Source organism: Salvelinus alpinus, chromosome 3 (assembly GCF_045679555.1).
Source record: "Salvelinus alpinus chromosome 3, SLU_Salpinus.1, whole genome shotgun sequence".
NCBI classification, from domain to species: Eukaryota; Metazoa; Chordata; class Actinopteri; order Salmoniformes; family Salmonidae; genus Salvelinus; species Salvelinus alpinus.
Window position 1 is genome coordinate 9365973 of NC_092088.1, and position 22077 is coordinate 9388049.

Genomic DNA, 22077 nt, shown 5'->3' on the forward strand with positions numbered 1-22077 from the left:
AGGTGGCTAACGTTAGCTAGGCTATAGGTTAATGTTAGGGTTACGGTTAGGGGAAGTTTTTAAGTAGTTAAAAAGTAGTAACTCATTGCAAAGTTGCTAATTAGCTTAAATGCTAAAGTTGTTCGTGATGAGATTCGAACACACTACCTTTGGCATGCTAGACGTTCACGTTATACGCCCACCCATTCACCCCGACCAACCAACCAACCAACCAACCTATTTTAATTTTTGCCTTAAGTAACCTCCTGTCTTATGTAACCATACCAAACATAACATATCATACTAATTTGACTTTCCTGGATTTACAATTTACTATGTTACGTCTAGCCTATGAGACCAGGCTGCTCTGAGAGACTGCTCCGGCTTCTTACACTGAGCTGAGCCGTCTTGTGAGATGCCTGGCATACTGTAGACACCTCCAGAAGGACACTGACTCCGTTCCACTCAGCCTCAGCCGGTCTCCCTCTTCCTGGTCTCTACCTCCACCCTGTATGACCCTGACAAACCGTCTTCTGCCATCAGGATGAAGAACCAAAAGAAAAAGAGAGGGTTTATTTTTCTCTTGGTCTTCTTGGTTACTCTTCCTCCCTCTTTGGGTAGGTTTTATTTTCTCTGTCCTGGTCTTTGTCTTGATATTGTGACTGGGTTTCCTTTACCTTCTTTTAGATAATACCATTCTCTTAACCTCTTTTGACTTTGAACTGTCTTGTTTCTCTCTGCTTTCCTGCCGTTTCAGGAAGTGAGTACAATAATTCAAAATTGAATATTCAGATAAATAGGACCACAGGTGTCAGAAGTATTGAATTGATTACGACAGCATGTGTTATAATTTCTGTACTGTATAAAAGTTTACTCGTTATCCATAGATTGTCATCTATCTTTTTGCGATTGTGAATACGCTTGATAGTGCTGCTTTGTTATAAGTGACACGTTTCGATTCATTTGTTCTTCTCCACCAGGGCAAACGTCAGACTACGCTCCCTATTTCTACGACAACGGACCGAGCAGCACCAATGGGAATATGGCTCTCTTCAGTATCTCAGAAGACACACCAGTCGGTAAGTGTTGTAAACAATTACATAAGTGAGATGATTATTTATTTAATTATTCAATTGAGTCAGTGAAGTTGTGAATTGATAATATACAGTATGTCTTGTGATTTACAAATAGCATGGATAATGTGGCTAAATTAAAAGAAAATCACGGCGTGATGGATTTTGTGTTTCAAGAGCAGCGTTATACAGTAACTAATGATCAGACCTGGGTCCAAATACTATTTGTAATAATTTCAAATAGTTGATGTGTGCTTCGTTGAGCTTGCCTATCTTCGTTGACCAACAGAATAGTCCCAAAACTGCAAACCCTGCACTCCATGCAGGCGAGAGCAAACACTCAAAAGTATTTGAAAGATTTCAAATAGTATTTGAACCCAGGTTTGCTTGTGATGGACCGATCAGTAATCACATGAGCAGCATTGAGCCTTAGATGTATCACCATAATGCCCTGCAGAGGACGGTGACGCGCGCTAACAAGCTTAGCCAGGGAAAACAATAACGAGGCAGAGGTGGCTGGCAACAATAGGAAAAACAATCAGACAATACTACGGAATGCAACATTTCTGGAAAACCTGGGTTTTTGGGAAAGTTACACCTCAGAATTCCTATTCCTAAACGACTATGTCTAGGTCAGGTTCATGGTGCTGTATGATATTCTCCTCTGTACAACTGGAGGTAGAGATGGGTTACCTTTCATGTATTTGATAGATGATGTTATAACCAAATTCGGTAACACTTTAATATTTGAAGAGTACCTACATAAAGACTTCATAACACATACATAAGCATTCATAACACATTCCTAAGCATTCATACATTCATAAGCATTCGTAACACATTCATAAGCATTCATAACACATTCATAAGCATTCATAACACATTCATAGTCATTCATAAAGTATTCATAACAGATTCATAAGCAGGTGCTATCTCTGTCTCTAACCTTACAGGAACACAGGTATATATCCTAAACGGTACCGACCCAGAGGGGGATGCCGTGTGGTTTGGCCTGACCTTTGAGAAGGGCACCAGAGAATACCTGAGAGTGGACTCCAAGTCAGGAAACATAACTCTCATTCAGGAACTAGACAGAGAGGTGAGTGTAATGCAGGAAGCTTTGAGAAAACTATATCTCTGGTAATCTCAGCAACCCAGAAGCAAGTCTGCCGTCTCTCGCCAGAGACTATCATTACCCCCTAGTACCGGATGTGCTATTTAGAGTGCTGTTAACAACGTGTTCTTTGTTTTGTCAGAAACAAGGTGAAATCTCAGCTCTTGTTAGCATAACAGATGGGCGGAATAAGGTGAGCTGAGCTTTGACGACAACATTCGTCGCAGATCCATATACTTCAAATGTATAGGCCTATACACTTCCCAAATAACCATCCCTGGCTTCTCAGCTGGGCTGTTGTGATGTCATCTGTTTGTTCCTTCCTTTAGGTTGTCGAGACGATACGGGTGTTTGTCACCGATGCCAACGATGAAGAACCAGAGTTCCAGAACCTGCCTTTCGCCGTAGACGTCCCCGAGGTCAGTGTTAAACCCTCATCACCATAAAGACAGCTCTGTCATTGGTTTAAAATGTCTTTAGAGATAATGTTAAGTGATAATGACAGAGATGTCAATATTGGTATCATGTCTTTAGAGATAATGTTAAGTCATAATGACAGAGATGTCAATATTGGTATCATGTCTTTAGAGATAATGTTAAGTGATAATGACAGAGATGTCAATATTGGTATCATGTCTTTAGAGATAATGTTAAGTGATAATGTCAGAGATGTCAATATTGGTATAATGTCTTTAGAGATAATGTTAAGTGATAATGACAGAGATGTCAATATTGGTATCATGTTTTTAGACATAATAGGGCATCACTACCCCAGGGGCCTGTCTGACATGCTGGCAAGTAATGACACTGTTATTAAAGTCTAGCAGATATGTACTAGATAAGTAAGTGCACAGGCACTTATCTAGTACACATCATATTTAATGTTAAATGTCATCCATGTTTGTGTCATCTGCAGGACACTTCAGCTGGAAGCAGCATTTACAGAGTGCAAGCGGTGGATAAAGACATGGGCTCTGGAGGCAGTGTCACCTACTACTTACAGGTGAACAATGTCCATTGGACACTAAAGAAGAAGAAAATGGACTGAAACAGGAAGGGACTATATGAACCCTCAAATAGAAAAAAATCTATTTTTTGCTTCGTGTATCATAATGAACACAGTCTTGGTCTGCCAGAGGGTTCAGGGTTAGCTCTAATGTTATACAGTCTATACGGAGGATCCATTGTCATACTGTAGATGAATGGTAAGGCCATGTCCTTAATCAACACAGGAAGTGAACCATCCTTGGTGAGAAAACAATTCATTTTTACACTGGAGTTGAGGCAGGATATGGTGTTACTTTAGTGGATTACATTTCAATTACATTTCAGAAAGGTGTCGAGGGCTTAGCTGAAGCTTAGGGCTGCTTTTGGCCATCAGCAAGCAGTTGGCACCGTTCATATGTCGACTGGGAGATTCACAAAGCAGATTCTGGAGTCTAAAACCATCCTGATGATTTTAGATATCTGAAAGAGCAACAGTAGAAAATGGTTGAAAGGCTGAAATGTTTTATCCCTCTCTAGGCCTGGATTTGATGTGTGATGTGGTCTTGGTTGTAATTTCAAGTGTATTTGAATTGTCATTGAACTAAAAAACTGAATTGAATGGTGAGTGATTAGTTAGATCTGTCTCAGCATACATCATCATCGTGAAGGGTTTTACTGATGGTCCTGTGTCTGTTCACAGGGAACTCCGACTACCAAGTTCACCATCGACGGCCACAGTGGGGTCCTGCGGATCAAACCAGGCGAGACGCTCGACTTTGAGACTACAACATTACACTTTGTGACGGTGGTTGCCAAGGTTAGATGGCGGCTGGCTATGTGTCAATCAATCAATGTATTTTTATGAATCCCTTTTTACATCTGCAGTTGTCACAAAGTGCTTTACAGATACCCAGCCTAAAACCCCAACCAGCAATGTGTCATCCCAATGTGTCATCCCAATGTGTCATCCCTGTGTCATCCCAATGTTTTATCCCTATGTTTAATCCCTATGTGTCATCCCTATGTGTCATCCCTATGTTTAATCCCTATGTGTCATCCCTATGTTTCATTCCAATGTTTCATCCCTATGTTTCATCCCTATGTGTCATCCCTATGTGTCATCCCTATGTTTAATCCCTATGTGTCATCCCTATGTTTCATTCCAATGTTTCATCCCAATGTGTCATCCCTATGTTTCATTCCAATGTTTCATCCCTATGTGTCATCCCAATGTGTCATCCCTATGTGTCATCCCTATGTTTCATCCCTATGTGTCATCCCAATCTGTCCTCTCCTCTGAGCCATGGGGGAGGGAAGCTTTTCTTCTGTCTCTATCCTCTTCTCTGAGTCCTGGGGGAGGGAAGCTTTTCTTCTGTCTCTATCCTCTTCTCTGAGCCCTGGGGAGGGAAGCTTTTCTTCTGTCTCTATCCTCTTCTCTGAGTCCTGGGGGAGGGAAGCTTTTCTTCTGTCTCTATCCTCTTCTCTGAGCCCTGGGGAGGGAAGCTTTTCTTCTGTCTCTATCCTCTTCTCTGAGTCCTGGGGGAGGGAAGCTTTTCTTCTGTCTCTATCCTCTTCTCTGAGCCCTGGGGAGGGAAGCTTTTCTTCTGTCTCTATCCTCTTCTCTGAGCCCTGTGGAGGTTGAAGGGCTGGGGGTCCCTCCTCTGTCTTTAAGCCTCTTGGGGAGGATCAGCTCCTCTCCTCCATCCTTGGATCTGTCTCTAAGCTCCTGGGGAGGGTCTGCCCTGATAATTTAAGGCCACACTACGACTCGGCCCTTGATCCCACACCATGGCAGCTGATTGACTAATTGTCTCGTGTGAAGGAGGAGCATGTTGTTTAGGCCCTTTACAGTATGCTGAGTGTATTTTCATGGGAGCAAGATTCTGAAGTTCACACACAAATAGAAAGCTGTTGAAATTCACATATCTAGCAGATGGAGATGTGTGACACTGAGTTCTCAGCCTGAAGTGTCGCTCCTTTCACAATTGAAGGCCTTTTTCCTTAGGGCGATGGAGGAGGTGGTACTCCTCACTAAGCAAACAGCGTTACATAACTTCCACACAGTGTTTTTTTTATTTCTTATTTAACTAGGCAAGTCAGTTAAGAACAAATTCTTATTTACAATGGCAGCCTACCGGGGAACAGTGGGTTAACTGCTTTGTTCAGGGGCAGAAAGACAGATTTTTACCTTGTCAGCTCAGGGATTCGATCCAGCAACCTTTCGGCTACCTGCCGCCTTGTTAACTAATGCTAAGAGTACTGTTGCTTCGCAATGGTTTTTAACGCTAAATAATCAGACAGCACATGTGTCGTCGTCCAATGTCTAACCTTCTGTTGTATCCATCAGGATGGGGGTGGACAGTACAAAGGGAAGCATCAGGTGTTGACATCTACAGCCACCATAACCATCAACGTCCTCGACGCCCAAGACACTCCTCCAGCCTTCATTGGAACTCCTTACTTTGGCTACGTCTACGAAGTCTCACTTCCTGTAAGCACAACACAACCTCCTTACTTTGGCTATGTCTACGAGGTCTCACTTCCTGTAAGCACAACACAACCTCCTTACTTTGGCTATATCTACGAAGTCTCACTTCCTGTAAGCACAACACAACCTCCTTACTTTGGCCACGTCTACGAGGTCTCAGTTCCTGTAAGCACAACACAACCTCCTTACTTTGGCTACGTCTACGAGGTCTCACTTCCTGTAAGCACAACACAACCTCCTTACTTTGGCTACGTCTACGAGGTCTCACTTCCTGTAAGCACAACACAACCTCCTTACTTTGTCTATGTCTACGAAGTCTCACTTCCTGTAAGCACAACACAACCTCCTTACTTTGGCTACGTCTACGAGGTCTCACTTCCTGTAAGCACAACACAACCTCCTTACTTTGGCTACGTCTACGAGGTCTCACTTCCTGTAAGCACAACACAACCTCCTTACTTTGGCTACGTCTACGAAGTCTCACTTCCTGTAAGCACAACACAACCTCCTTACTTTGTCTACGTCTACGAAGTCTCACTTCCTGTAAGCACAACACAACCTCCTTACTTTGTCTACGTCTACGAAGTCTCACTTCCTGTAAGCACAACACAACCTCCTTACTTTGGCTACGTCTACGAGGTCTCACTTCCTGTAAGCACAACACAACCTCCTTACTTTGGCTACGTCTACGAAGTCTCACTTCCTGTAAGCACAACACAACCTCCTTACTTTGGCTACGTCTACGAGGTCTCACTTCCTGTAAGTACAACACAACCTCCTTACTTTGGCTACGTCTACGAAGTCTCACTTCCTGTAAGCACAACACAACCTCCTTACTTTGGCCACGTCTACGAGGTCTCAGTTCCTGTAAGCACAACACAACCTCCTTACTTTGGCCACGTCTACGAGGTCTCAGTTCCTGTAAGCACAACACAACCTCCTTACTTTGGCTACGTTTACGAGATCTCACTTCCTGTAAGCACAACACAACCTGATGATCCTCTGGTCTTTAAAACATTGGTTTTAAAACTTTTGGGAACTTTCGCAAGCCATTTCTTTATATTCAATTAAATGTACTTCAATTATTTGGAATATCATGTCGCCGTATTAACATACAGTATGTTCAACTGATTTTTTGGAAAACTTTTGCAAGCCATTGCTTTATGATTTATAATTTGTATTTGCAGGGTTCTGAAATAGCCACTGTGTTTGCCAAAGATGGAGACGAAGGAAACCCTAATCCTATTCATTATTCTATTACCAATGGTAAGTTACACACGCGCACACACAAACAAACAAACAAACAAACAAACAAACAAACAAACAAACAAACAAACAAACAAACAAACAAACTGATAATGACCTATCATTGTCAACAGTTGAGCATGTGTTTGCCTACAGTTTCACAGATATGTGATTTCTGTATACGTCATGATTCACATACTATGGTGCCGTTCTCACCCTTCTCCTTCTTCAGGTAGTGAGGACGTCTTCACCATCAACAGCACAAGTGGTTGTATCAGCCTAACAGCTTATCCAGTCACGCTGAGGAATGAATTATATGAAATCAAAGTCAAGGTAATAAGAGCTTTCTTATCCTGTTATTAGTGTCAGTGCTCTGTTACCACAGTGTCAGTGCTCTGTTACCACAGGGTCAGTGCTCTGTTATTACCTTGTCAGTGCTCTGTTATTACCTTGTCAGTGCTCTGTTATTACCTTGTCAGTGCTCTGTTATTACCTTGTCAGTGCTCTGTTATTACCTTGTCAGTGCTCTGTTATTACCTTGTCAGTGCTCTGTTATTACCTTGTCAGTGCTCTGTTATTACCTTGTCAGTGCTCTGTTATTACCTTGTCAGTGCTCTGTTATTACCTTGTCAGTGCTCTGTTATTACCTTGTCAGTGCTCTGTTATTACCTTGTCAGTGCTCTGTTATTACCTTGTCAGTGCTCTGTTATTACCTTGTCAGTGCTCTGTTATTACCTTGTCAGTGCTCTGTTATTACCTTGTCAGTGCTCTGTTATTACCTTGTCAGTGCTCTGTTATTACCTTGTCAGTGCTCTGTTATTACCTTGTCAGTGCTCTGTTATTACCTTGTCAGTGCTCTGTTATTACCTTGTCAGTGCTCTGTTATTACCTTGTCGGTGCTCTGTTACTACAGGGTCAGTGCTCTGTTATTACAGTGTCGGTGCTCTGTTATTACAGTGTCAGTGCTCTGTTATTACAGTGTCAGTGCTCTGTTATTACAGTGTCAGTGCTCTGTTATTACAGTGTCAGTGCTCTGTTATTACAGTGTCATTGCTCTGTTATTACGGTGTCAGTGCTCTGTTATTACAGTGTTAGTGCTCTGTTATTACAGTGTCAGTGCTCTGTTATTACAGTGTCAGTGCTCTGTTATTACAGTGTCGGTGCTCTGTTATTACATTGTCGGTGCTCTGTTATTACAGTGTCAGTGCTCTGTTACTACAGTGTCAGTGCTCTGTTATTACAGTGTCAGTGCTCTGTTATTACAGTGTCAGTGCTCTGTTATTACAGTGTTAGTGCTCTGTTATTACAGTGTCAGTGCTCTGTTATTACAGTGTCAGTGCTCTGTTATTACCTTGTCAGTGCTCTGTTACTACAGTGTCAGTGCTCTGTTATTACAGTGCTATTGCTCTGTTATTACCTTGTCAGTGCTCTGTTACTACAGTGTCAGTGCTCTGTTATTACAGTGTCAGTGCTCTGTTATTACAGTGTCGGTGCTCTGTTATTATCTTGTCGGTGCTCTGTTATTACGGTGTCAGCGCTCTGTTATTACAGTGCCAGTGCTCTGTTATTACAGTGCTATTGCTCTGTTATTACCTTGTCAGTGCTCTGTTATTACCTTGTCAGTGCTCTGTTACTACAGTGTCAGTGCTCTGTTATTACAGTGCTATTGCTCTGTTATTACCTTGTCAGTGCTCTGTTACTACAGTGTCAGTGCTCTGTTATTACAGTGTCGGTGCTCTGTTATTACAGTGTTAGTGCTCTGTTATTATCTTGTCGGTGCTCTGTTATTACGGTGTCAGCGCTCTGTTATTACAGTGTCAGTGCTCTGTTATTACCTTGTCAGTGCTCTGTTATTACCTTGTCAGTTCTCTGTTATTACCTTGTCGGTGCTCTGTTATTACCTTGTCGGTGCTCTGTTATTACCTTGTCAGTGCTCTGTTATTACAGTGTCAGTGCTCTGTTACTACAGTGTCAGTGCTCTGTTATTACAGTGTCAGTGCTCTGTTATTACAGTGTCAGTGCTCTGTTATTACAGTGTCAGTGCTCTGTTATTACCTTGTCAGTGCTCTGTTATTACAGTGTCAGTGCTCTGTTACTACAGTGTCAGTGCTCTGTTATTACAGTGTTAGTGCTCTGTTATTACAGTGTCGGTGCTCTGTTATTACAGTGTCAGTGCTCTGTTACTACAGTGTCAGTGCTCTGTTATTACAGTGTCAGTGCTCTGTTATTACAGTGTCAGTGCTCTGTTATTACAGTGTTAGTGCTCTGTTATTACAGTGTCAGTGCTCTGTTATTACAGTGTCAGTGCTCTGTTATTACCTTGTCAGTGCTCTGTTACTACAGTGTCAGTGCTCTGTTATTACAGTGCTATTGCTCTGTTATTACCTTGTCAGTGCTCTGTTACTACAGTGTCAGTGCTCTGTTATTACAGTGTCAGTGCTCTGTTATTACAGTGTCGGTGCTCTGTTATTATCTTGTCGGTGCTCTGTTATTACCTTGTCAGTTCTCTGTTATTACCTTGTCGGTGCTCTGTTATTACAGTGTCGGTGCTCTGTTATTACAGTGTCGGTGCTCTGTTTTTACAGTGTCGGTGCTCTGTTATTACAGTGTCAGTGCTCTGTTTTTACAGTGTCGGTGCTCTGTTTTTACAGTGTCGGTGCTCTGTTATTACAGTGTCGGTGCTCTGTTACTACAGTGTCAGTGCTCTGTTATTACAGTGTCGGTGCTCTGTTATTACAGTGTCGGTGCTCTGTTTTTACAGTGTCGGTGCTCTGTTTTTACAGTGTCGGTGCTCTGTTATTACAGTGTCGGTGCTCTGTTATTACAGTGTCGGTGCTCTGTTTTTACAGTGTCGGTGCTCTGTTATTACAGTGTCAGTGCTCTGTTTTTACAGTGTCGGTGCTCTGTTTTTACAGTGTCGGTGCTCTGTTATTACAGTGTCGGTGCTCTGTTACTACAGTGTCAGTGCTTTGTTACTACGGTGGCGGTGCTCTGTTATTACGGTGTCAGTGCTCTGTTATTACGGTGTCAGTGCTCTGTTATTACAGTGTCAGTGCTCTGTTATTACAGTGTCAGTGCTCTGTTATTACAGTGTCAGTGTTCTGTTATTACAGTGTCAGCGTTCTGTTATTACATTGTCAGTGCTCTGTTATTACAGTGTCAGTGCTCTGTTATTACAGTGTCAGTGCTCTGTTATTACAGTGTCAGCGCTCTGTTATTACAGTGTTAGTGCTCTGTTATTACAGTGTCAGTGCTCTGTTATTACAGTGTCAGCGTTCTGTTATTACAGTGTCAGCGTTCTGTTATTACAGTGTCAGTGCTCTGTTATTACAGTGTTAGTGCTCTGTTATTACAGTGTCAGTGCTCTGTTATTACAGTGTCAGCACTCTGTTATTACAGTGTCAGCGCTCTGTTATTACAGTGTTAGTGCTCTGTTATTACAGTGTCATTGCTCTTTTATTACAGTGTCAGTGCTCTGTTATTACAGTGTCAGTTCTCTGTTATTACAGTGTTAGTGCTCTGTTATTACAGTGTCAGTGCTCTGTTATTACAGTGTCAGTGCTCTGTTATTACAGTGTCATTGCTCTTTTATTACAGTGTCAGTGCTCTGTTATCACAGTGTCAGTTCTCTGTTATTACAGTGTCAGTGCTCTGTTATTACAGTGTCAGTGCTCTGTTATTACAGTGTCAGTGCTCTGTTATTACAGTGTCAGTGCTCTGTTCCATGCTCTGTTCCATTTAGCACATCTTTTTTATTGTCTGATCTCTTTCGCTTGTGTGTGTCTCTCTATGTCTCTCTCTCTCTCTCTCTCTCTCTCTCTCTCTCTCTCTCTCTCTCTCTCTCTCTCTCTCTCTCTCTCTCTCTCTCTCTCACTCTCTCTCCTTCACTCTCTCTCTCTCCCTCTTTCTCACTCTCTCTCACTCTCTCTCTCTCCCTCTTTCTCACTCTCTCTATCTCTCTCACTCTCTCTCCTTCACTTTCTCTCTCTCCCTCTTTCTCACTCTCTCTCTCTCTCTCTCTCTCTCTCTCTCTCTCTCTCTCTCTCTCTCTCTCTCTCTCTCTCTCTCCCTCTCTTTCTCACTCTCTATCTCTCTCACTCTCTCTCCTTCACTCTCTCTCTCTTTCTCCTTCACTCTCTCTCTCTCTCTCTCTCTCTCGCTGTTGCTGCCATTCTCTCTGTCTCTGTCTCTCAGGCCACTGAGCTGGGGCCTAGCGAGGAGCTGTTGGACTTCAATGCCATGACTATGGTGACGGTTCGAGTGGTGGATCTCAACAACCACCCTCCTACCTTCTACGGAGAGAACGGGCCCCAGAACCAATTTGAGGTGACCATGTATGAGCACCCTCCAGAGGGGGAGATCCTCAGGGGGCTGAAGATAACGGTCAACGACTCTGATCAGGTACTGGAAGGCAAAGTCTGTTTCCCAAATCACACCCTATTCCCTATATAGTGCACTTCTTTTGATCAGTGCCCTATGGGCCCTGGTTAAAAGTAGTCCATTATATAGGGTAACATTTAGGATACAGCCAGAGACATTCTATTTCCCCCCTCTTGTACTCTCATGGAAATCACTCCTTATGCTTCGTTATAGGCCTTGAGCCTGTCTCCTAAACATGTTTGTTAGCCCAACCCCAGAACACTTGACTGATACTAAGGTATTGATAGCTCCAACGATGACTTTGATGCTACAATCCATTTTGTGTTTTATTAATGGGTGCTGGTTGATTTCTGAAGGCGTAGGCATATTATGTGATGTATTTGGCCGTAAAAATCTACATTTCATAAAGGATGCTTTCATTAACCCCCCCCCCCAAAACAGTATGTGACATTATGTAACCCCATTTTAGAAATAAATATCTTAATCCCCCCATTCGCCCAATAATACTATGAAGCATCCCAGGAATGTCAATAGTTCATTTAGATTAAGATGGCTGTCATTATCATCATTATGTCATTGTTCCCAGATTTCTTGTCTGCATTCTTTTTACATTAAATAATAATTGTATCCATTGACAGTCCCCCCCCCCCCCCCCTCAGCCCATTAGATAGATTAAAGTTACTGTTGTCAAACAGAGGTCAGAGATCTTGGTATTTGCCATGAATGTTGTCATAGATGGCAGATTCATGTAGGTGTGTGTTTTCTCTGACAGGGGGCGAATGCTAAATTTAAACTGAGATTGGTGGGGCCTGGTCGTGTACTCAGAGTGGTGCCTCAGACGGTCCTCAATGAAGCACAGGTCACCGTCATCGTTGAAGACTCTGCTGCCATCGACTATGAAAAAGGCAAATCCTTAACATACAAGGTATTTCAGACCATTTTCAGCTGCATTTACAGTACCAGTCGAAAGTTTGGACACACCTACTCATTCAAGGGATTTCCTTTATTTTTTACTATTTTCTACATTGTAGAATAATAGTGAAGACATCAAAACTATGAAATAACACATGGAATTATGTAGTAACCAAAAGTGTTACACAAGTAGCCACCCTTTGCCTTGATGACAGCTTTACACACTCTTGGCATTCTCTCAACCAGCTTCACCTGGAATGCTTTTCCAACAGTCTTGAAGGAGTTCCCACATATGCTGAGCACTTGTTGGCTGCTCTGTGTCTCACAAAGACACAGCGGTTGGAACAAAAAATCTCGAATGTGGATTTCCACCGGTCTAACGTCCATTGCTCGTATTTCTTGGCCCAAAGCAAGTCTCTTCTTCTTATTGGTGTCCTAGTAGTGGTTTCTTTGCAGCAATTCGACCATGAAGGCCTGATTCACACAGTTTTCACTGAACAGTTGATGTTGAGATTTGTCTGTTACTTGAACTATGTGAAGCATTTATTTGGGCTGCAATTTCTGAGGCTCTAATGAACTTATCGTCTGCAGCAGAGGTAACTCTAGGTCTTCCTTTCCTGTGGTGGTCCTCATGAGAGCCAGTTTCATCATAGCGCTTGATGGTTTTTGCGACTGCACTTTAAAAAAAATTTAAAGTTCTTGAAATGTTCTGTATTGACTGACCTTCATGTCTTAAAGTAATGATGGACTGTCGTTTCTCTTTGCGTATTTGAGCTGTTCTTGCCATAATATGGTATTTTACCAAATAGGGCTATGTTCTGTATATCTTCTACCTTGTCACAACACAACTGGCTCAAACGCATTAAGATAGAGAAATAAATTCCACAAATTAACTTTTAACAAGGCACACCTGTTAATTGAAATGCATTCCAGATGACTACCTCATGAAGCTGGTTGAGAGAATGCCAAGAGTGTGCAAAGCTGTCATCAAGGCAAAGAGTGGCTACTTTGAAGAATATAAAATCCAAAATATATTTAGATTTGTTTAACACATTTTTTGGTTACTACATGATTCCATGTGTTATGTCATAGTTTTGATGTCTTCACTATTATTCTACAATGTAGAAAATAGTACAAATGAAGAAAAACCCTGGAATGAGTAGATGTGTCCAAACCGTTGACTGGTACTCTATGACAAACTGGAATAACAAATATTTGATCCTAAGAGGGACAATGTAGATTGGATATGGTTTTATTTTGATGGTACAGAAATTACTAGGTATTTACTAAGAAATTACAATGGTAATTATACAGTTAGAAATTACAATGGTAATTATACAGTTAGAAATTACTAGGTATTTACTAAGAAATTACAATGGTAATTATACAATAAGTCATTACAATGGTAATTATACAATAAGTCATTACAATGGTAATTATACAATAAGTCATTACAATGGTAATTATATAATAAGTAATTACAATGGTAATTATATAGTAATAAATTACAATGGTAATTATACAATAAGTCATTACAATGGTAATTATATAATAAGTAATTACAATGGTAATTATATAGTAATAAATTACAATGGTAATTATACAATAAGTCATTACAATGGTAATTATATAGTAATAAATTACAATGGTAATTATGCGGTAAGAAATTACATTGGTAGTTATAGAGTAATAACCTATGACTTATAAAATAATAATAATTTAGCAGACTCTTTTATCCAAAGTCACTTAAAGTAGTGCTTCCATATATTTTGTATTTTTGACCCCAGTGGGAATCTAACCAACAACTCTGGCATTGCAGGCATCATGCTCATTCCTTAAATGAATTTTTACTATAGTATAAAAGCAAGAATAGTAGGGAGTATCTTATGGATTTAACATAACATTTTCCTCTACCACAGTTACTGGCTGTGGAGATTGACACCCCTGAGAGGTTCAGTGCGACAGCTGATATTGTGATTCACCTTTTGGACACCAATGACAACACTCCCAGGTTCACCTCAGAGTATTACATCGCACGTATCCCGGAAAACTCCCCCGGAGGCTCCAACGTTGTGTCTGTCACCGTGAGTACATTTGGATTATTCAACTCTACTCAAACACCACTGCCACCAAAATATGGTTATGTAATCTCCCAACAATAATCCACCGATAGATGGATATTAATGGTTATGGGTAATTGGAAGCTAAGAGGAAGCAGGGATTTCCAGTTTGAGGGATTTCCACAAAATGTGATATTTTGCCCTTAGAGACGTACTGCTTATATGATTGACTTTCTCTATACAATACTCAACTATGGAACCAGATTCAATAAATGCAAATAAATGTATTGAATCAACAATAATATGAAAAAACAATACTCCAATTTCAATGTTAATTCAATGTTGTTATCTGTATTTATTTTGGGATGAATCTGCTTCCATACTACCAGTATTTATAATGTTACATTACTAGTAGTTACTGTTTAGCAGGAATTAGAGTTGGTGAGAAGGAAACAATTCTTCAGGGTCAATCATATTGGCCTTTACACTGTGGTGTCCCTGTGGTGTCCCTGTGGTGTCCCTGTGGTGTCCCTGTGGTGTCCCTGTGGTGTGACTGTGGTGTCCCTGTGGTGTCCCTGTGGTGTGTCTGTGGTGTGTCTGTGGTGTCCCTGTGGTGTGACTGTGGTGTCCCTGTGGTGTGTCTGTGGTGTGTCTGTGGTGTGTCTGTGGTGTGTCTGTGGTGTGACTGTGGTGTGACTGTGGTGTGACTGTGGTGTCCCTGTGGTGTGTCTGTGGTGTGTCTGTGGTGTCCCTGTGGTGTGACTGTGGTGTCCCTGTGGTGTCCCTGTGGTGTGTCTGTGGTGTGTCTGTGGTGTGTCTGTGGTGTCCCTGTGGTGTGTCTGTGGTGTCCCTGTGGTGTGTCTGTGTCCTAATCACCCCCAGGGAATGGGAGCCTAGTAGACAGACCCTGCTGGGGTGAAATCCTCCCCACATTGTTCGGTGTGTTTTAGCTTACAGTAAGATCCTCCCTGGTGTGTTATCCTCAGACTGTTCCAATCAGCAAATGGACAGTGACCTTCATTCAATGACCTTCATTCAGGAGTTGTGTCCCAATGCACTCCCTACTCAACAATATTGTCCCCAAAAATATGTTGTTGAAACTATAAATATTAATGTGGAAATTGTTGTTGTTATTATTATGAATAATATTGTTATATAATATTGGAAAAATAAAATGTTTGACATGCGTTTATTTCCTGTGTGATTGGATACTTTTTAAAGAGCCCTGACATGCTTATGAACGATGTGCATAGGTACCAAAATTCTAACTCCCCTCCTTTATGTTCCGTTCCAACATTCTAACTCCTCTCCTCTATGTTCCGTTCCAACATTCTAACTCCTCTCCTCTATGTTCCGTTCCAACATTCTAACTCCTCTCCTTTATGTTCCGTTCCAAAATTCTAACTCCTCTCCTCTATGTTCCGTTCCAACATTCTAACTCCTCTCCTCTATGTTCCGTTCCAACATTCTAACTCCTCTCCTCTATGTTCTGTTCCAACATTCTAACTCCTCTCCTTTATGTTCCGTTCCAACATTCTAACTCCTCTCCTCTCTGTTCCGTTCCAACATTCTAACTCCTCTCCTCTATGTTCCGTTCCAACATTCTAACTCCTCTCCTCTATGTTCCGTTCCAACATTCTAACTCCTCTCCTCTATGTTCCTTTCCAACATTCTAACTCCTCTCCTCTCTGTTCCGTTCCAACATTCTAACTCCTCTCCTCTATGTTCCGTTCCAACATTCTAACTCCTCTCCTCTCTGTTCCGTTCCAACATTCTAACTCCTCTCCTCTATGTTCCTTTCCAACATTCTAACTCCTCTCCTTTATGTTCCGTTCCAACATTCTAACTCCTCTCCTTTATGTTCCGTTCCAGCATTCTAACTCCTCTCTTTTATGTTCCATTCCAACATTCTAACTCCTCTCCTCTATGTTCCGTTCCAACATTCTAATTCCTCTCCTTTATGTTCCGTTCCAACATTCTAACTCCTCTCCTCTATATTCCGTTCCAACATTCTAACTCCTCTCCTTTATGTTCCGTTCCAACATTCTAACTCCTCTCCTTTCTGTTCTGTTCCAACATTCTAACTCCTCTCCTCTATGTTCCATTCCAACATTCTAACTCCTCTCCTTTATGTTCCGTTCCAACATTCTAACTCCTCTCCTCTATGTTCCGTTCCAACATTCTAACTCCTCTCTTCTCCTCTCTGTTCCGTTCCAACATTCTAACTCCTCTCCTCTATGTTCCGTTCCAACATTCTAACTCCTTTCCTCTCTGTTCCGTTCCAACATTCTAACTCCTCTCCTCTATGTTCCATTCCAACATTCTAACTCCTCTCCTCTATGTTCCGTTCCAACATTCTAACTCCTCTCCTTTATGTTCTGTTCCAACATTCTAACTCCTCTCCTCTCTGTTCCGTTCCAACATTCTAACTCCTCTCCTTTATGTTCCGTTCCAACATTCTAACTCCTCTCCTCTCTTTTCTGTTCCAACATTCTAACTCCTCTCCTCTCTGTTCCGTTCCAACATTCTAACTCCTCTCCTTTATGTTCCATTCCAACATTCTACCAACATTCTAACTCCTCTCCTTTATGTTCCGTTCCAACATACTAACTCCTCTCCTTTATGTTCCGTTCAAACATTCTAACTCCTCTCCTCTATGTTCCGTTCCAACATTCTAACTCCTCTCCTTTATGTTCCGTTCCAACATTCTAACTCCTCTCCTCTATGTTCCATTCCAACATTCTAACTCCTCTCCTCTATGTTCCGTTCCAACATTCTAACTCCTCTCCTCTATGTTCTGTTCCAACATTCTAACTCCTCTCCTTTATGTTTGGTTCCAAAATTCTAACTCCTCTCCTCTCTGTTCCGTTCCAACATTCTAACTCCTCTCCTCTATGTTCCGTTCCAACATTCTAACTCCTCTCCTCTCTGTTCCGTTCCAACATTCTAACTCCTCTCCTCTATGTTCCGTTCCAACATTCTAACTCCTCTCCTTTATGTTCCGTTCCAACATTCTAACTCCTCTCCTCTCTGTTCCGTTCCAACATTCTAACTCCTCTCCTCTATGTTCCGTTCCAACATTCTAACTCCTCTCTTCTCCTCTCTGTTCCATTCCAACATTCTAACTCCTCTCCTCTATGTTCCATTCCAACATTCTAACTCCTCTCCTCTATGTTCCGTTCCAACATTCTAACTCCTTTCCTTTATGTTCCGTTCCAACATTCTAACTCCTCTCCTCTCTGTTCTGTTCCAACATTCTAACTCCTCTCCTCTCTGTTCCGTTCCAACATTTTAACTCCTCTCCTCTATGTTCCGTTCCAACATTCTACCAACATTCTAACTCCTCTCCTCTATGTTCCGTTCCAACATTCTAACTCCTCTCCTTTATGTTCTGTTCCAACATTCTAACTCCTCTCCTTTATGTTCCGTTCCAACATTCTAACACCTCTCCTCTATGTTCTGTTCCAACATTCTAACTCCGCTCCTTTATGTTCCGTTCCAACATTCTAACTCCTCTCCTCTATGTTCCCTTCCAACATTCTAACTCCTCTCCTCTATGTTCCGTTCCAACATTCTAACTCCTCTCCTCTATGTTCCGTTCCAACATTCTAACTCCTCTCCTCTATGTTCCGTTCCAACATTCTAACTCCTCTCCTCTATGTTCCGTTCCAACATTCTAACTCCTCTCCTCTCTGTTCCGTTCCAACATTCTAACTCCTCTCTTTTATGTTCCATTCCAACATTCTAACTCCTCTCCTTTATGTTCCGTTCCAACATTATAACTCCTCTCCTCTATGTTCCGCTCCAACATTCTAACTCCTCTCCTCTATGTTCCGTTCCAACATTCTAACTCCTCTCCTCTATGTTCTGTTCCAACATTCTAACTCCTCTCCTTTATGTTCCATTCCAACATTCTAACTCCTCTCCTCTCTGTTCCGTTCCAACATTCTAACTCCTCTCCTCTATGTTCCGTTCCAACATTCTAACTCCTCTCTTCTCCTCTCTGTTCCATTCCAACATTCTAACTCCTCTCCTCTATGTTCCATTCCAACATTCTAACTCCTCTCCTCTATGTTCCGTTCCAACATTCTAACTCCTTTCCTTTATGTTCCGTTCCAACATTCTAACTCCTCTCCTCTCTGTTCTGTTCCAACATTCTAACTCCTCTCCTCTCTGTTCCGTTCCAACATTTTAACTCCTCTCCTCTATGTTCCGTTCCAACATTCTACCAACATTCTAACTCCTCTCCTCTATGTTCCGTTCCAACATTCTAACTCCTCTCCTTTATGTTCTGTTCCAACATTCTAACTCCTCTCCTTTATGTTCCGTTCCAACATTCTAACACCTCTCCTCTATGTTCTGTTCCAACATTCTAACTCCGCTCCTTTATGTTCCGTTCCAACATTCTAACTCCTCTCCTCTATGTTCCCTTCCAACATTCTAACTCCTCTCCTCTATGTTCCGTTCCAACATTCTAACTCCTCTCCTCTATGTTCCGTTCCAACATTCTAACTCCTCTCCTCTATGTTCCGTTCCAACATTCTAACTCCTCTCCTCTATGTTCCGTTCCAACATTCTAACTCCTCTCCTCTCTGTTCCGTTCCAACATTCTAACTCCTCTCTTTTATGTTCCATTCCAACATTCTAACTCCTCTCCTTTATGTTCCGTTCCAACATTATAACTCCTCTCCTCTATGTTCCGCTCCAACATTCTAACTCCTCTCCTCTATGTTCCGTTCCAACATTCTAACTCCTCTCCTCTATGTTCTGTTCCAACATTCTAACTCCTCTCCTTTATGTTCCGTTCCAACATTCTAACTCCTCTCCTCTATGTTCCGTTCCAACATTCTAACTCCTGCTCCTTTATGTTCCGTTCCAACATTCTAACTCCTCTCCTCTATGTTCCCTTCCAACATTCTAACTCCTCTCCTCTATGTTCCGTTCCAACATTCTAACTCCTCTCCTTTATGTTCCATTCCAACTTTCTAACTCCTCTCCTCTATGTTCCGTTCCAACATTCTAACTCCTCTCCTCTATGTTCCGTTCCAACATTGTAACTCCTCTCCTCTATGTTCCGTTCCAACATTTTAACTCCTCTCCTCTATGTTCCGTTCCAACATTCTACCAACATTCTAACTCCTCTCCTCTATGTTCCGTTCCAACATTCTAACTCCTCTCCTTTATGTTCTGTTCCAACATTCTAACTCCTCTCCTTTATGTTCCGTTCCAACATTCTAACACCTCTCCTCTATGTTCTGTTCCAACATTCTAACTCCGCTCCTTTATGTTCCGTTCCAACATTCTAACTCCTCTCCTCTATGTTCCCTTCCAACATTCTAACTCCTCTCCTCTATGTTCCGTTCCAACATTCTAACTCCTCTCCTCTATGTTCCGTTCCAACATTCTAACTCCTCTCCTCTCTGTTCCGTTCCAACATTCTAACTCCTCTCTTTTATGTTCCATTCCAACATTCTAACTCCTCTCCTTTATGTTCCGTTCCAACATTATAACTCCTCTCCTCTATGTTCCGCTCCAACATTCTAACTCCTCTCCTCTATGTTCCGTTCCAACATTCTAACTCCTCTCCTCTATGTTCTGTTCCAACATTCTAACTCCTCTCCTTTATGTTCCGTTCCAACATTCTAACTCCTCTCCTCTATGTTCCGTTCCAACATTCTAACTCCGCTCCTTTATGTTCCGTTCCAACATTCTAACTCCTCTCCTCTATGTTCCCTTCCAACATTCTAACTCCTCTCCTCTATGTTCCGTTCCAACATTCTAACTCCTCTCCTTTATGTTCCATTCCAACTTTCTAACTCCTCTCCTCTATGTTCCGTTCCAACATTCTAACTCCTCTCCTCTATGTTCCGTTCCAACATTGTAACTCCTCTCCTCTATGTTCCGTTCCAACATTCTAACTCCTCTCCTCTATGTTCCGTTCCAACATTCTAACTCCTCTCCTCTCTGTTCCGTTCCAACATTCTAACTCCTCTCTTTTATGTTCCATTCCAACATTCTAACCCCTCTCCTCTATGTTCCGTTCCAACATTCTAACTCCTCTCCTCTATATTCCATTCCAACATTCTAACTCCTCTCCTCTCTGTTTCGTTCCAACATTCTAACTCCTCTCCTTTAAGTTCCGTTCCAACATTATAACTCCTCTCCTCTATGTTCCGTTCCAACATTCTAACTCCTCTCCTCTATGTTCCGTTCCAACATTCTAACTCCTCTCCTCTATGTTCTGTTCCAACATTCTAACTCCTCTCCTCTCTGTTCCGTTCCAACATTCTAACTCCTTTCCTCTATGTTCCGTTCCAACATTCTAACTCCTCTCCTTTATGTTCCGTTCCAACATTCTAACTCCTCTCCTCTATGTTCCGTTCCAACATTCTAACTCCTCTCCTCTCTGTTCCGTTCCAACATTCTAACTCCTCTCTTTTATGTTCCATTCCAACATTCTAACTCCTCTCCTCTATGTTCCGTTCCAACATTCTAACTCCTCTCCTCTATGTTCCGTTCCAACATTCTAACTCCTCTCCTCTATGTTCCGTTCCAACATTCTAACTCCTCTCCTCTATGTTCTGTTCCAACATTCTAACTCCTCTCCTTTATATTCCGTTCCAACATTCTAACTCCTCTCCTCTCTGTTCCGTTCCAACATTCTAACTCCTCTCCTCTATGTTCCGTTCCAACATTCTAACTCCTCTCCTCTCTGTTCCGTTCCAAAAATCTAACTCCTCTCCTCTATGTTCCGTTCCAACATTCTAACTCCTCTCCTCTCTGTTCCGTTCCAACATTCTAACTCCTCTCCTCTATGTTCCATTCCAACATTCTAACTCCTCTCCTTTATGTTCCATTCCAACATTCTAACTCCTCTCCTCTCTGTTCCGTTCCAACATTCTAACTCCTCTCCTCTATGTTCCGTTCCAACATTCTAACTCCTCTCTTCTCCTCTCTGTTCCATTCCAACATTCTAACTCCTCTCCTCGATGTTCCATTCCAACATTCTAACTCCTCTCCTCTATGTTCCGTTCCAACATTCTAACTCCTTTCCTTTATGTTCCGTTCCAACATTCTAACTCCTCTCCTCTCTGTTCTGTTCCAACATTCTAACTCCTCTCCTCTCTGTTCCGTTCCAACATTCTAACTCCTCTCCTCTATGTTCCGTTCCAACATTCTACCAACATTCTAACTCCTCTCCTCTATGTTCCGTTCCAACATTCTAACTCCTCTCCTTTATGTTCTGTTCCAACATTCTAACTCCTCTCCTTTATGTTCCGTTCCAACATTCTAACTCCTCTCCTCTATGTTCTGTTCCAACATTCTAACTCCGCTCCTTTATGTTCCGTTCCAACATTCTAACTCCTCTCCTCTATGTTCCCTTCCAACATTCTAACTCCTCTCCTCTATGTTCCGTTCCAACATTCTAACTCCTCTCCTCTATGTTCCGTTCCAACATTCTAACTCCTCTCCTCTATGTTCCGTTCCAACATTCTAACTCCTCTCCTCTATGTTCCGTTCCAACATTCTAACTCCTCTCCTCTCTGTTCCGTTCCAACATTCTAACTCCTCTCTTTTATGTTCCATTCCAACATTCTAACTCCTCTCCTTTATGTTCCGTTCCAACATTATAACTCCTCTCCTCTATGTTCCGCTCCAACATTCTAACTCCTCTCCTCTATGTTCCGTTCCAACATTCTAACTCCTCTCCTCTATGTTCTGTTCCAACATTCTAACTCCTCTCCTTTATGTTCCGTTCCAACATTCTAACTCCTCTATGTTCCGTTCCAAAATTCTAACTCCGCTCCTTTATGTTCCGTTCCAACATTCTAACTCCTC

At 41.9% G+C, this 22077-nt stretch overlaps 1 protein-coding gene across 2 annotated transcripts in view; it reads left to right on the top strand.

Annotated features, from left to right (window-relative positions):
- Positions 1-221: 221 nt before the first annotated feature.
- Positions 222-22077, top strand: part of LOC139569984 (cadherin-related family member 1a-like) — a 37877-nt gene continuing 16021 nt past the window's right edge. The window contains exons 1-13 of one of the 2 annotated variants that reach the window (XM_071391397.1): positions 222-596; positions 960-1058; positions 2006-2151; positions 2309-2359; positions 2496-2585; positions 3083-3169; positions 3854-3970; positions 5501-5644; positions 6829-6907; positions 7119-7219; positions 11081-11287; positions 12039-12191; positions 14098-14262. In XM_071391397.1, coding sequence (XP_071247498.1) covers positions 524-596; positions 960-1058; positions 2006-2151; positions 2309-2359; positions 2496-2585; positions 3083-3169; positions 3854-3970; positions 5501-5644; positions 6829-6907; positions 7119-7219; positions 11081-11287; positions 12039-12191; positions 14098-14262 — 1512 coding nt within the window. In that variant the 5' untranslated portion in view covers positions 222-523. The remainder of the gene's footprint in view (positions 597-959; positions 1059-2005; positions 2152-2308; positions 2360-2495; positions 2586-3082; positions 3170-3853; positions 3971-5500; positions 5645-6828; positions 6908-7118; positions 7220-11080; positions 11288-12038; positions 12192-14097; positions 14263-22077) is intronic. The other variant, XM_071391396.1, reaches the window with a different exon arrangement.